The 15,621-nt window shown below is 33.4% G+C and overlaps 1 protein-coding gene across 1 annotated transcript; it reads left to right on the top strand.

Moving 5' to 3' along the window:
- The first annotated feature begins 6,237 nt into the window (after positions 1–6,237).
- LOC108834512 (uncharacterized) lies at positions 6,238–8,500 on the top strand. The gene is made up of 10 exons (XM_018607849.1): positions 6,238–6,390; positions 6,472–6,733; positions 6,812–6,908; positions 7,001–7,128; positions 7,202–7,286; positions 7,373–7,505; positions 7,586–7,641; positions 7,844–7,967; positions 8,051–8,269; positions 8,489–8,500. The coding sequence occupies exons 1-10, from the start codon at positions 6,238–6,240 to the stop codon at positions 8,498–8,500; spliced, it is 1,269 nt and encodes a 422-aa protein (XP_018463351.1).
- The last annotated feature ends 7,121 nt before the right edge of the window (positions 8,501–15,621 follow it).

Genomic DNA, 15,621 nt, shown 5'->3' with positions numbered 1-15,621 from the left:
ATGTTTCAGTAGCGAGGTGTGTAACAGTGTAAGAATAATGTCCCATTGAGTATTGGACTTGAAAATGTTTTTTTTTTGAAAACTAACTTGAAAATGTTGTTGTTGGGTTTGCTTGAAGTTCATGTGACCTGTCTTCCAGTTATGTTGTATTGATCCCACATCATTTGTTCTTCCATCAATAATCTCTGTTTATTCTCAGTATCGTTCATTTGCACGTACGGTGGTGGAGCCACCTCTAGTGACCCTGCAAAAGGGTCCACTGTCATCGGACATTTACTTCCGGTTCTGTCTCCGTTGGCCGTTGGTGTCAGAGCCGGCAGGGCCAAAATTGAGGCTACATCACCATATTGCAACAACATCAGATTATAATCCGGACTAACCAAACTGAACCAAAATATATTGTAAGTGTTACGCCTAGGCATTTTTAACCAAACCCAAAATCCAAACCAAACCCAAAGAAAAAAATAATTTGAAATTTGATCTAAACAGTTATAAAAAAACAAACGAAGGTGATGATTGTCTAAGTGGTTTTTGGATTTTAGTTTTTGGTTTTTGGATTTTAGTTTTTAGTTTTTAGATTTTAGATTTTGGTTTTTAATTTTTGGTTTTTGATTTTGCTGTAGATTTTGGTTTTTCAAAAAACTTGAATGGTAACTTTAGATTTTGGTTTTTGGTTTTTGATTTTCAACTATAATATTATTAATCACAAAATTTTATTTTGAAAATAATAAGAATACAAAATAGTATTATTATTAAAATAAAAACATATTAAAATTTTATTCAAAGTATATCATTAAATAAAAACTAATAGCTATATTTTAAACACATATTTAATTTATATCTCCAAGAAAATAGACAATTAATTGTTAAGATTTTCAAATAACTTAAATAAAATTTAGTTATATTTTTAAAATATGATAAATTTAATAAACTTATGCTATTAAAATATTACAAAAGACTTATCAATAAATAAATTTTGAAGCACATTTAGTTCTACATAATTAATAGTTATATTTTATAAAACATTTTAAAAAATGTATTTTAAAAAATGGTAGCCATACATAATTTTGTGTAGTTAAAATATTTTAACATAAAAACTACATGCCATATTTTATATAAAAATAAATTTACAATGTAATAAATGTTTAATAATTATAACTAGAAATTTAAATAGTTTTATTTAATTTTATAGTATAAAATATTAATTAAATAATGAATAAATAATTTACATAAACAAAAATCTAATAACTCAGGTTTTAAAGAATTTTATTATTTACTGATTTTTATTCATGTGCTTGTATAATAAAATATAGCTAGTAAATGTTTTTTTCTAAAGTTAATATTTTTTGCAAAAAAATAAATAAATAAAAAAAACAAAAAACGTGGTTGCCGTGGGTAGTAGAAATTAGAGAAATGTGGATTCTAGCTTTTAAGCATAAAACAGTAAAACAATGAAAAAACTAGTTTCCCTATAAATTAGGGAATCTACTTTGTTAAAATCATGATTGGATAAAAACTAGATTTTGAAAAATCAAAAACCAAAAACTATTTCAGAAACTGAAAACAATCAACCTCGAAATATAGCAGCTAGTTACTTTTAGATTTAAATACAACATCATCTGAAAATATCCAAAACTAGTCCAATCTATTAATTTTCTTACATATGTTAAGGTTCAGGTTAGTTTATAGATTTTTATAGTTTATATTTTCTGTTATTTTGAATAATTTGCGTTAACTCGTTTTTATTTAAATTTTTAAATATTTATGTATTTGAGTTTTTTTTTTAAATTTTCATTAGTTAAAAAAAGAAGATGTTGAACGATTTCAAACATTGAAAACTGATTATCACCGTTACGAACTAGATAATATTTAGTGAAATTTCAATTTAAATAAAAATTAATTTATCTCCTAGAAAAATTAAATATTTTATTTAATTTTCTTACCAGATGGTCTTCCTGCAGAATCAAAGGCAACGCTACTCGCACTTCCATTACCTCCATAAGACGTAGAAAATTTAACCGCCACATCAACCGCACAGTACTGATACATTCCATCAATCAACAAATGATCAAATCCTCCCCCAAGCTTTTGTCCCGGCAATCTTGTAGCCGATTTCACCAAAACCGTCTCCCAATCCGCCGAATCATCATCAAAAACTTCCCACCCCGGTTCAGATGCAGTCTCAGTTCCTCCATCAAACAGCGCTGTAGCGCCAAACTATCAACGGCAACCGTTCCTACCGTTTCACCCGCTTCATCTTCAAGAGGAGAAGATCAATTGGTGGGATCACATTCAAGCATGGATCAAGGTTAGTCATTCTACTTTTTTAGAATTGTGATAAGATTGAATTAAAACAAATCTAAATCAGGTCTTTGTGTTGAAATAAATTAACATGTGGTATTAGAGTCAATTAGATTTGTTTAATTCACCGTTATTAAACTTATGGCTATTAGACACAAAGTGTCCCACATCGGGTATTGGAAGGGATCCTTACTAATATATAAGATAGATGAGCCTCTCCACTAATCACCAATTGGTTTTAAGTGTGAAGTCCATCTAGCTTAACATGGTATCAAAGCCCGATCCACGCAGTCCAACCCGATCCACATCGATCTGGCCCAAAGTTGGCCCATCGATCTTTGCCCGAGCATTCCGAGATTGATGCTCAAAGAACCATCATCTCGAGGGGGCGTATTAGACACAAAGTGTCCCACATCGGGTATTGGAAGGGATCCTTACTAATATATAAGATAGATGAGCCTCTCCACTAATCACTAATCTATCTTATTAAAGTAGAAGTACTTTAAGCTTTTGTTTGGTAACAGGGATAGGAGTCTTTAAAAAATTAAATTTTGTTTGGTAACAAAGATAGTAGAGAATTTTGTATTTTCCTTATTTAAATGATAGATTTAAGTATTTAATGTCTTTTCCTAATTTAAATAATAGATATCCTTAATAGAATGAATCTTAACCAAAATAAATTTCCTAATAGATTTTTGTTAACATTTAATATTTTTCAATATTTATTAATAAAAATAATAAAATAAAAATCACACATCAAAAAAATGAAAAAAAAAATCACACATCAAAATCAATTTATATATCATATATAAATTGTTAGTATAACACTTTTATAATATAAGTCCAATTAGTTATAAATATTAGATTTTTATATGATACACTGTGATATAATAGACAATTAAAATCACATAATATAATTATTTAAAGTAATATATAAAATTTTTGTTTTAAAATGTTATACTAACAATTATGTAATACATATTAATTTACACATATATATATTATCATTAGAACAAAGAAAAAATTGAAGTGAAAGCAAATATTTATACGGCCATGGGTCAAACTATAGAAATAAACAACAATGGCGTAAGATTTTTTTTTAACAAATTTATTTTAATTTCAAATATGTTTATATATTTTATGTATTTATAAATTATTTTATTTGTTATTAAGAATGATAAAATTTTGGAATTGAAAAAAATTATGACCCATCTCTATATTATTTTAATTAGGAATTTAAAATTTATATCAAAATATTTTTTTAAAAATTTTAATTTTTATTATAACTACAAATTTTAATTTTCAATCTAAATTTATGTTTAAATATTACAAATATATCATTTATAAATAAAAAACAAAAAACATAAAATAAATACCCGCCCGGTTGGGCGGGTCAAGATCTAGTTGGTTTTAAGTGTGAAGTCCATATAGCTTAACAATGGCGTCATATAGTACTTAAACGTATTGGTATTTGTCAAGCGTGTGTTCATGATCGTCATTGCGTTAAAAAAAATTCTGGAATGCATTAGAAAGTCGTTGCGTTAAAATTCTGGAATTTAGAAAGTCGCGTTGGTTCGTAATTATTTAGAAGTAACTAACATAGCATGCATGATTAAGTGATTTTGGAATTTTGTAAACATGTGCACTTGTAAGTTTGTGTTATGCATCATGCGGTAGAGTTTACGGTTGTTATTATTAAAGCACATGCATAAATTATTTTTTTCAATCTATAACCGATTCTCTTTCGTTCATGAACATATACGGTATCAACCGTTTTAAAGAGTGTTCATGAGTTAAATTACACTAATTATCTAATCTATTAAAATAGAGTCCTAAAATTTATCTACTTATAAATGTTGTCACTTAAGTTTTGGACTTGCTCTAGAATAGTAACTGTTTGGCTATTTAAGTGTATTTGGCTACAGAGATATATCGACAGATCTTATTACATAAAACGTGATACTAAAAATAATAGAGTACATACTCATTTAGACTTCCCATTGTATCTCGGATGAACCGAATCTCTTAAATTAAACCAAAACCTTATAAACGATAACCATCGAATATTCATTTAGCATAACCGGTACGTTATTAATTTTACATGTGAATAATAGAGAACATACACAAACTACTATTGGGCTACATACCAGCACTAATGCAATAACACATGATCGATCTTCTTAGTTTATATTCCAATCTGCACATAGGAGACCATGTAATTTAACAAGAGTAATAAAATAACACTGATTCACTATTATGGAACATTACATGGTCGTTAAATCTTATTCTCAGATCACAACCTGTTCACATAAAGAAATTTCATTTCATTTTTGGTTCAGCATTACCCATACATTTCAATTTATAGTTCTTTATAATATGCAAATAAGTAGTCTATTAGCTTCGGTCGGTTGATTGATAACACATGTTTATTAACCCGATTCAAATCAAGTATAAAAGAATATTCTGACCTCATTAACAATATATAAATCTAATCTTAACTAATTTGCCTTGCAAACAAGATCACCTCTAACAACTTAGGGGCTGTTATTAGTTGGTGATTTAAAAAGAGTTCTGATGATTTTAAAAATTTATTGATTTCTGAATTTTAAAAGAGTTATGAAGATTTTTTTCTATTTTAAAGTTTTGTCAAATAATTTTGTAAATTGTTAGAGTCTTTATCTGAAGATAATTATAAACTTATGTAGAGTATTTCTAAATATTGTGTTGTTATGTTTGTTGTTATCCTCTTCATTTTTTTTTTTTGTAAAAAGATAATTATAAACTTATCCTCTTCATTTTCCCAGTTTGTATTCCATTTGTTCTTCTTTTGTTCTCAGTTCATATTTATTTTCTCAAAGCTCACAATTTTTTTTAGATCAAAGGTTTTTACGTTTATTTCCCAAGTCATTGACTTTTTAAGAATCTGACTAATCTCTACATTTCATCTGTAACTAGTTAGCATTTTATAATTAATATCAAAGTTTACGTGTTCTAATCTTTACGGTGATGAGTAAACGAATTACGGTGATGAGTGAATGAAGACATGTTGCTACCAATATTTGTAGAGTTTGTTTCAAAATGCTATTAATTTAAATTTGGTTAAACTATAAAAAAGTATTTGAGAATACATGAGCGATAGGCAATACTTTGCTAAACAAATTTTGTGAAGAAAAATATGTAGAATCACAAATGAATAACAACAGACTTTTAAGTCATGAAAAATAGTTATTTTCATTTTTTTTTTGAATAACACAAGATTTTTGTTGATTTGGTAAAATAACAAATCCAATAACTCCAGACTTTTAAAAACTCTTGACAACTTATTTCAAATTCATAAACCAATAACATCAGATTTTGATATAGTTTTGAAAAGTCATAATTGAATAACACTAGAATCATTAGAAAATCTAAATCTATATAACTCTTTATAAATACATAATCCAATAACACCCCCTTAATTCTTTTTTAACTTCAAGATATTATTCCTATAATTCTGAACCTACTTAAATACTCTATTACATTCTTGCACTGCAAATAATATCACTCTAACAACTTAATTCATTTTTATAATGAAAGATATTATTCCTATAATTCCGACTTCCATTTTACAAAACTTACTATCTAACCAACTTAAGATTCCATATATTAACTTCCTAAACACCTCCTAAAAATATATTCAAATCTAAATAAACTTTTAATCTCATAAAATAATGTAAAAAGATTATCCTCACGATATACTCAGACTCATAGACGCTACTCTCAGTATGCTATCTATTTTTAAAATAGGTAATTAGAATATACTATCTATGACAAAAACAGAACTCGAAATATCCTCGCCATATTATACCTAAATGTTTACTCATCTTATATAAATAGACGATCCTCAACCTATAATTTCTACATCCTCAACTTAAAAACACTTTCCCTTCTATGGCTATGGTTACCTCAGAATCGACGATCACCCTTCTCAATGATGTCAAACCTTTCAAAACATCTTGGATGGTTGAAGTTAAAGTCCTGCATTCATGGACACAGCCTTCAAATTATTCTGCTGGAGACTCTCTTAACTTCATTCTCGCTGATAAGACAGTATGGTTATATATAACTTTATTTTTATGAAAGTTTAATACCAGTGACTTATATTGATCTTTATATCAACTGTGAATGTAGGGAGTTAAGATTCATTGTACCTGTAAGAAAGTCTTCTTTCCTCGTGTAAAGAGGCTTCAGCTTGGACAATGGAGGTTCGTTGAGAATTTCTCATTAACCGCAGCAGCCGGTAAGTACCGAGCTACAAGCCATAAGTACAAAATGGCGATATTGAGCAATTCTAACGTCACCAAATCCACCCTGGAAAATGATGATAAGTTTTTATCATTAGCATCTTTCACAGAAATCATTAGCGGAAGTCTTAACTCCAACTTTTTTATTGGTAAGTTATTAGTGTTTATATTCTTCAGTTTATATAATTTTAAGAGTTTTAATATAGACGATTATAATATGGTTGTAGATGTTATTGGTCAAGCAATAGATATTGGAGATATCCAGGTTATTCATGTGCAGGGTAAAGAAACAAAAAAGCTTCAGCTTACTTTGACAGATACTGAGTAAGTTATTGATTATTTTTTGCGATGTTCTTATATGTTCTAAACTATTAAAATCGTGTGTTCAATATGTAACTCTTACTTTCTATTTTCAGGGATAACCAGATACCATGTTGTCTTTGGGACCGCTTTGCTGAACAGATGTTATACACATCCAAAGTAGCACAATTGAATAAGAATTTTCTTTGTTTACTGAGATTTGCTAAAATCAATGTTTACCAGGGTAAGAAATGAAGTTATATATTTTAAATAGATTTTTTTTATTAACTTATACGTTTTCATATTCTGTTTTTCAGGACAAGTTCAAATTACAAATGCTTTTGATTCTTTCGCTATTGAAATTAATCCAGCCGGATTTGACGTGGAAGACTATCTTCAAGTGTAAGTTTGCTTCTAATAACATACCAAATATTGTATATACTTATTATATATTCATGATCTCTTAGTCTTTTTCTTTTACTATTCAGGATACCTAATAATGAGCAAGCTCTTGCAACTGTTGGTCATGAGGTTGCAATACCTAAAGGAAGCAAACGCCTGGCTGATAAATGGTCTGTTTATCCTGAGAGATCAATTCTGGATATAATAATGGCGACTGAGGTAAGTTTTTGTTGCGCTGCTATTACCTATATCCTGTTATCATCATCTAATTTTATCTAATTTTAATGTTATGTATGTAGACTGAAAAGTGCATTGTTAAGGACACAATCTATGCAATTGACACAGACTATGCTTGGTATTATTTTGGTTGTGTTAAATGTCACTTCAAAAAGGTGACGGACATTACCAAAAGGGATGTGGTACCTCTGAAACATCTGTGGCGTTGTCATTCATGCCACCAGTCTGTAACCAATGTTGCACCTAAGTATGTTTAATAACCTTAATATCTTTTATATGTTTTATATCTATTATAACTTATATATTTGAAAATTTTTCAGGTTTAAACTTCATCTACTCATAAAAGATGACACTGGTGAAACTAAAGTGATGCTGCTTGATACAATTGCGGAACCCATTTTGGGTGTGAGTGCTGAAGTGCTCCTAGATGGTTCTCTAGAGGAGGTATATAAAAGTTTCCAATTCATTGTAATAAACTACACATTATATTGTCTTTTTTAATATATTAGAAGTTTAAATTTTTTTAGGTTCAAGATCCTGAGGACTTGCCTGATGCTATTAATGAGCTTATTGGAAAAACTTTTAAATTTGGTGTCTATGTGGGCAAAGACAATGTTGACTATGGTGCAGATATATTTAACATTGGAAAAACATGGTCTGCTGATGCAATCATATCTATTGCTGACGATGAGAATACTGAGGACACATTGACAACCATTGCTTCATCCGACCGTTCCACTGGACAGGTTTTAACCGATGCAATCATTAATTACAATATTTTTCCTACTAAATATTTTATTAATCATGTATATATGCGTGCCTTGGAACGATAACCATACAAAAAGAAAAGCAAGGTTAGCTACTCGAACTAAAAGAAATAGTATATGAATATAACTCTGTTAATCATGTTTTGTGTTGTTTTGTGTAAGTTTATCCATGCAATATGTTTTAATTTGTTTTTTCAGTTCATGCACTAAGTAATCCTCTATGCTACTCTGTTGTATAGATTAGATGTGTGCTCTATGTTGTATAATCAAGCAGTTGAATGTGTCTGTGTTTTTTATTTGCTTAGCAATATGTTTTATTATATTTTATAAATTGTTGCATTTTATATTTTATCCTGTACATGTAAAATAAAAGAATTAATCAAATTCTGACTTTGTTACAAAGTTTAATTACCATTTTCAACATTGATAACAAACTAATGTATTTGTTAAAATATTAAAATGATTGAACTGTTAACTATTAATTATATATTAATAGTTAAGTGGCGAGCAATCTATAAAACGTTCAAAAATAGATATTAGAGATTATACAATATTTAATATGTAGAATATCTTAACTTACATGATCTACAAGATATTATACAATATTTAATATTTAGAAGATCTTAACTTCATTTAATTCTCTTCTCAAAATATTTCAAAGTCCCGCCTAAGCTACAAATTATAACCATAGATAATTTGAAAACTTTGAAAACTCGATTAACAAAACAATGTTCACTGTGTGCAGCTATTAAACGAATTTTTACCTATCACAACTTACTTTAAGGTGATTCTACTGTTCTTCATAATCAATTCAATTTAGCAGGATCTATAGCTATTGTTAATCAAAGTTTTGTTTTGTTTTTGTTTAAATATCTACAGTTGACAGGATGAAAAGAAAATACCAACCTCCGATACCAGGTCATGCTCATAAGTTGGTTTCACCGAGAAAAGAAGTCCCTTTGAAAACTATTTTTGCAAGATTGTTGAATGGAATCACCAATAAGAACAGTTCATCAAGGTTCCCAACGCCAGCACCAGTTTTGATTCCTACAAACAAACGAGGATAACCTGGTTAAATTATAAAATTACACTAGGATAACGAGGATAACCGAGTTATAAAATTACACTAATAAATTATATGTTCTATGTTATAGTTTGTATTGACAGATCAAATATTGGTGACCCTAATCAAACCAAAACGAAGGTATCACATCAAGGTATGTTATATATAGCTTGCTTTATTTTTGCTAACAGAGACTGCAATGATACATAAGACATTTTTAAAATACAAATTATAAACCTATAATATTTGAACTTACTATGCAGTCATCTCAACTATAGTAAGAGCAACATTGAAAAGCCATGGGGTTTATCGAACAGTCAGCACACCAAAGAGAAAAAAAGTTGAACACATACAGCAGTAAAACCCCACTCGATGCAACAATTTCTAAAGTGTCTCAGTCTACATACGATAATTCAGGAGCTGATTCAAATAATGAAGGTATTAATTTAATATCTTTAGATTATGAATCTGCGCCTTGCGTTGAAATGCTGCATTTTCATCTATTTATATACTACATATTTTGCAGATTTTTAGGCTCTATAGATGAATGTGATGATCTACAAGTTGAATGTAGCAGTCAAGGAAGTTCTGATTCTGAAATTTCAGATGATGAACAAGAAAGTAAATCTGAACCAGAAGCAGATAAACAAGATCTATCTGAACGAGTCAAATTTGTAGCAGCTTTATTTCAAAAAAGATTTGCTGGCGTGAAGACAAAACCAAAAGCAGACACATCAAAAATGGATGGTTAGTACCATATTGTCAAGAAATTTCAAAATAGCTTGAGTGTGTTATTAAATTTTCTATTTTCTATGAAAACAGATTATGTTGACGAAGGTGATCCAGATTACACTTGCGTTCATTGTGGAGCTATCATGTGGTTAGGTGAACGTATAAATAAGACCGAGTCTAGAAAAAACCCTATATTCACTTTGTGTTGCATGCAAAGTCAGGTTCAGTTGCCATTGCTAAAGAAACCGCCTGATGTTCTTATGAATCTTCTTAGAGGAAATGATAAGCTGAGTAGACATTTTCAGAAGAATACCAGATCATATAATATGGTTTTCTCATTCACTTCTCTTGGTGGGAAAGTAGATAAATCTGTTAAAAAGGGACGAGGACCCCAAATGTTGGTGCTTCACGGAGAAAATTATCATTTGATGGGAAGTTTAACTCCACCTGAACGGGATTCTGCCAAGTTTGGACAGCTTTACATTGTTGACACAGAGAATGAAGTTTAGAACAGATCTAATGCTTTGAGGTGTAGTGTTTTTTGTTTCTGTGAATAAGTGATAATGCGTTTGTTCTGAAAAACTCATATATAATTAAATCAGTTATTTTTTTTTTCAGAGGTGGCAAAAGCTCGCAGAGACAGTCTACCGTAGACGGACTAAAGAAGGAAATTATTCAGCCTATAATGGAGATGTTAAATGCTGTTAATCCATATGTTAAGAAGTTTCGATCAGCTAGAGAAAGATTTCGTATGAATTCTAAAGAGGCTTTTCATATGCGAATTGTAAGCAGAGGTGACAAAGATGGTCGGACATATAATATGCCTACAGCATCTGAAGTTGCTGCATTGTTTCCTGGAGATTTTAATTTAGGAATGGATAAAAGGGATATGGTTCTGCAGCATAAGAGTGGTCGCCTTACAAGGATTGATGAGATTCATATATCCTATTTAGCTCTTCAGTATCCTCTGCTATTTGTTTATGGTGAAGATGGATTCAGGATTGGTATTAAAATGGGTGAAACAGAAGCTTCAAAGAAACTCAAAAAGGGTACTATCAGTATGAGGCAGTTTTTTGCTTTCCGTATGCAAGAGCGAGAAAATGAGTCACATGCTCTACTCTATTCAAGGAGGTTATTTCAACAATTCATAGTTGATGCCTATACAACTACTGAGTCCAACCGACTGAGGTATTTGAAGCTTAACCAGACATGCTTGCGATCAGATATTTATGACTCTATCAAGGAGTCTGAGAATGGTGGTCAGTCGGACATTAGTGAACATGGTCATGATTTGTTCTACCAGCTACTTTTACAGGTGGTCCAAGATACATGAAGAATATGTACTTAGATGCTATGGCCATCTGTAGACATTTTGGTTTTCCAGATCTTTTCATCACTTTTACGTGCAATCCTAAATGACCAGAACTTACAAGATTTCTGAAAAAGAGAGGCTTGAATTCAGATGACAGACCGGAAATTATATGTCGGATCTTTAAGTTAAAACTGGAGTCTTTGATGAATGATTTGACAAAGAAGAATATTTTGGGCAAAACGGCTTCATGTAAGTTCTTAAAAACTGATTCTTATTTTTTTTTCTATTTCAAGTTATATACATATGATCGGTTGCTTATATTTTTCATGTTTTATATTTTTCAGCTATGTATACTGTTGAGTTTCAAAAAAGAGGGTTGCCACATGCTCACATTCTGCTTTTTATGCGACCTGGATCCAAATTTCTGAAAACATAAGATATTGATAAAATCATATCAGCTGAGATTCCAGACAAATCACTTGATCCAGATCTTTATGATGTTGTTAAAGATATGATGATTCATGGTCCTTGTGGAGCTGCTAATATGAATTCACCGTGTATGAAAAATGGACAGTGTTCGAAAAGTTTTCCTAAACCCTATGCTGAGAATACTAGAGTGAAAAAGATGGGTTTCCAGTGCATAGAATGAGTAATCAACCTAATTGTTATGTGGAGAAGAATGGTTTGAAGTGTGATAACAGATGGGTCATTCCTTATAACAAGACACTATCTCTTCGCTATCGAGCACACATTAATGTAGAGTGGTGCAACCAAGTTGGTTCTATTAAGTATTTATTTAAATACATTAATAAAGGAGCAGATCGTGTTACTGTGGTAATCGAACCAACATAGCCTGATGTTGCAAATAATACAGCAGCGAAGACAACTGTACCAAGCTCATCTACAGCGAACTCAGCTACAGCTTCTTCTGCAGCAGCGAGCTCAGCTGCAGAGATCTCACATACAGCGAAATCAACAGCAGGGAAGTCGGTGGAGAATCAGAAAAATGAAATAAAGGACTTCTTTGATTGCAGGTATTTTTAGCTGAGTTCAGCAATTAAATGACAGTGTAATTTATGTCTGTTATTTTAACTCTGTTTTAATTGATTTATGTAGATATGTTTCCACATGTGAAGGAGCATGGAGAATTTTTAAGTTTCCGATACATTATAGATCCACTGCGGTTGAGAAGCTGTCATTTCATCTACCAGGTAAATAACCCGTATCTTCAGAGGGAAGGATAAAGTTAAGAATGTTGTTGGTCGTAAACTCATCCAAACACACAATGTTCTTGGCATGGTTTGCCCTGTGTAAGATCGATGCTTTTGCTAGGACTCTTACCTATATTCAGATTCCCAACTATTACACATACTCAAAGAGTCAGAAGAAGTTCAGTAGAAGGAAACAACGGTTCAGCGTTGGAAGAATTAACTATGCCCCCCGTAAGCAGGAAAGTTCTTATTATTTGAGGGTATTGTTGAACTATGTCAGAGGTCCTACATGCTATGCTAATACACTCCTAGGATGCTTCTCTGGATGGTAAGGGGACAGATCCTTGCAAGTAGAGAATCAGAGACTCAATCTTCTTCAAGGCTTGTGGATTGAATGGTGACACAAAGAGTTAGGGAAGGGACTCCTTGATACTCCTAAGTAATCAGTCTCGGATATGGCACACCAGGAAGGATTACTCTTGTGGTTTTGTTAGATATGACACACTAACAAAGACTCAAGGGATCTCAGAACTACAAGGGAACTTGCAGCCTACAGAGAGAGAGACAAGAGTCTGAAAATAAAAGATTGGATACTTCATTTAGGGTTTCCGAGCACATATATATAGAGAGAGCAAGGAACAGGCTCCTTGGTCTCTTAATGTGACATAAAACAAACCATAGTCTAAGATAAAACATAAGATAAAATATGAAAGTCTGAAAATCCTAAGTACATCAAATGAGTGATAGGAAAGCAACATATGGCCTCGTTAAAAACCTATCTTTGGAAAACCCAGTGGGACAAAACCAAAGATAGGGAAAAAGAGCACACATATGTTACTTGCTCATTTGATGACTATCTAGAAAACGAAATAGCTTGAATTGTGGTAAGTGTGTCTTGGTTGATCAAGCTTCTTCCAAGACTTTCTTCTTGCTTCATGGATGTCTTAAGTAGTCCTCCAATGGCATCTTTGAGTTGCTTGCTTCTGGCTCGAGTCATAGGACCCTTAGGCATGGTGAGAGCATCTTCATCAGCTGGTTCCTCCATGGTCTCCTTGTCTTCTTTGCTTGACTTGTCCATGATCATATCATCCCCTCCCTCTTGAAAAGGATTTGTCCTCAAATCTGGCTCATCTGCAACAAAAGAGATCAAGTCAGTAACATTGAAACTGTTGCTTATATCATACTTACCTTGAAGATCAAGCTTGTAGGCATTGTTATTGATTTTCTGGATGATCTCAAAAGGACCATCTATCCTCGGCATCAGCTTGGACTTTCTTTCTTTAGGAAACCTCTCCTTGCGCAAGTGAACCCACACTTTATCACCTACATCAAAGATCATCTCACGCCTGCCTTTGTTTGCTCTTTTGGTGTACTGCTTGGTCTTCTCAACAATGTTTCTTCTTGCCTGCTCATGGATTTGCTGTACCATCTCTCCTTTCTTATTCCCATCCATACTGACCCTTTCAAACTCAGATAAAGGCATTAGATCCAAAGGTGAGATGTGATTGAACCCATAAACAATTTCAAAAGGGGAAAACTTAGAAGCAGAATGCTGAGTATGATTATAAGCAAATTCACAGTGAGGCAAATATTCTTCCCATGATTTCATATTCTTTTTAATGAATGCACGCAAGAGAGTTCCAAGAGTTCTATTAACTACCTCAGTCTGCCCATCAGTTTGTGGATGACATGTAGTAGAGAATAACAGCTTAGTACCTAGCTTAGACCAAAGAGTCTTCCAAAAATAACTAAGAAACTTAGTATCTCTATCAGAAACTATAGTCCTAGGCATGTCATGTGTTGGGGTCAAAATCGGTCAAGACGAAATCGATGTCCGAAAGTCTCGGAAAAATATGAAAAATGTTAGAGCAACCTCGAGAGACTAATCGTTAATCGAGAAACCTCAGGAAAAAATTAAGTTCGAGATTAATCATCTCGAAATCAACTGCTAGAAACATTTTCTACACAAGGAAAAACCTACGGAAAACTAAAAACGCAAAAAACCACACGCACACGCCGAAGGAACCGGGCAGCCCACTTCCGGACGTGGCCGTGGCCGCCGGGCGGCTAGCCCCGTGCTGGCCGTGGCCGCGGCGGCTAGCGCCCGTGCTGGCCGTGGCCGCCGGGCGGCCTAGCCCCCGTGCTGGCCTTGGCCGCCGGGCGGCTAGCCCCGTGCTGGCCGTGGCCGCCGGCGGCTAGCGCCGTGCTGGCCGTGGCCGCCGAGCGGCTAGCCCGTGCTGGCCGTGGCCGCCGGCGGCTAGGCCCGTGCTGGCCGTGGCCGCCGGGCGCTAGCCCCGTGCTTGCCGTGGCCGCGGCCGCTAGCGCCCGTGCTGGCCGTGGCCGCGGGCGGCTAGCCCCGTGCTGGCCGTGGCCGGCGTCGCCGGCTAGGGCCGTGCTGGTCGTGGTCGCCGGCGGCTAGCCCCCGTGCTGGCTCGGGTCAATCGGACGGCTAGTCTTCGTGTGTAAGTTCCAGGCCTCCGGGTCGCCAGAAACCGTGTTTTTGCGACTTTCTGAGATCCCGCAAACAAAACTCCTTTTCTGCTCCAAGATTCCAAGGAACCCGTAAGACATCAACGGACAGGAAGACTTCGTATAAAACGCGGCGATGGTTATCTTAAAACACCATTCACCTCAGCAATGGATCGAAGATCTTTCCGAAAAAGACATCCAAGTAGGAGCATCTTTCAAAGGAATCGTAGAAAAACAGGGAAGTCCGGAAGACGGCCCGAAAAGGGACCAAACCCGATCGGACGACTCATTTACGATTTTCTAAAAGGATAGATGCGACGGTTTACAATTATCTTCGCCTGGCGAGATAAAATGTTAAACTTTCCGAAAAGATAAATGTCAACTTTCCGAAAGATAAATGTCAACTTTCCCGATAAACGCGAAAGCCGACGAAAATGGAAAAAATCCAGCCAGCGGCAGACTCAGCCCATCAGGGATAGACCGTCATATGGGAGTATATAAGCAAAGCTAGGAGCAGAGGAAGGGGGATCCGAAATCAGAAGAA

The sequence above is a fragment of the Raphanus sativus genome, chromosome 2 (assembly GCF_000801105.2).
Source record: "Raphanus sativus cultivar WK10039 chromosome 2, ASM80110v3, whole genome shotgun sequence".
Taxonomy (NCBI): domain Eukaryota; kingdom Viridiplantae; phylum Streptophyta; class Magnoliopsida; order Brassicales; family Brassicaceae; genus Raphanus; species Raphanus sativus.
Note: the sequence above shows the minus strand (reverse complement) of the source record. Positions and strands in the feature narration are given on the sequence as shown.

Coding starts and splice junctions, on each gene's coding strand:
- LOC108834512 (XM_018607849.1), top strand. CDS start 6,238: ATGGTTACCTCAGAATCGACGATCACCCTTCTCAATGATGTCAAACCT. Junction 6,391..6,471: donor TCATTCTCGCTGATAAGACA/GTATGGTTATAT, acceptor CTGTGAATGTAG/GGAGTTAAGATTCATTGTAC. Junction 7,642..7,843: donor ATTGACACAGACTATGCTTG/GTATTATTTTGG, acceptor AAAATTTTTCAG/GTTTAAACTTCATCTACTCA.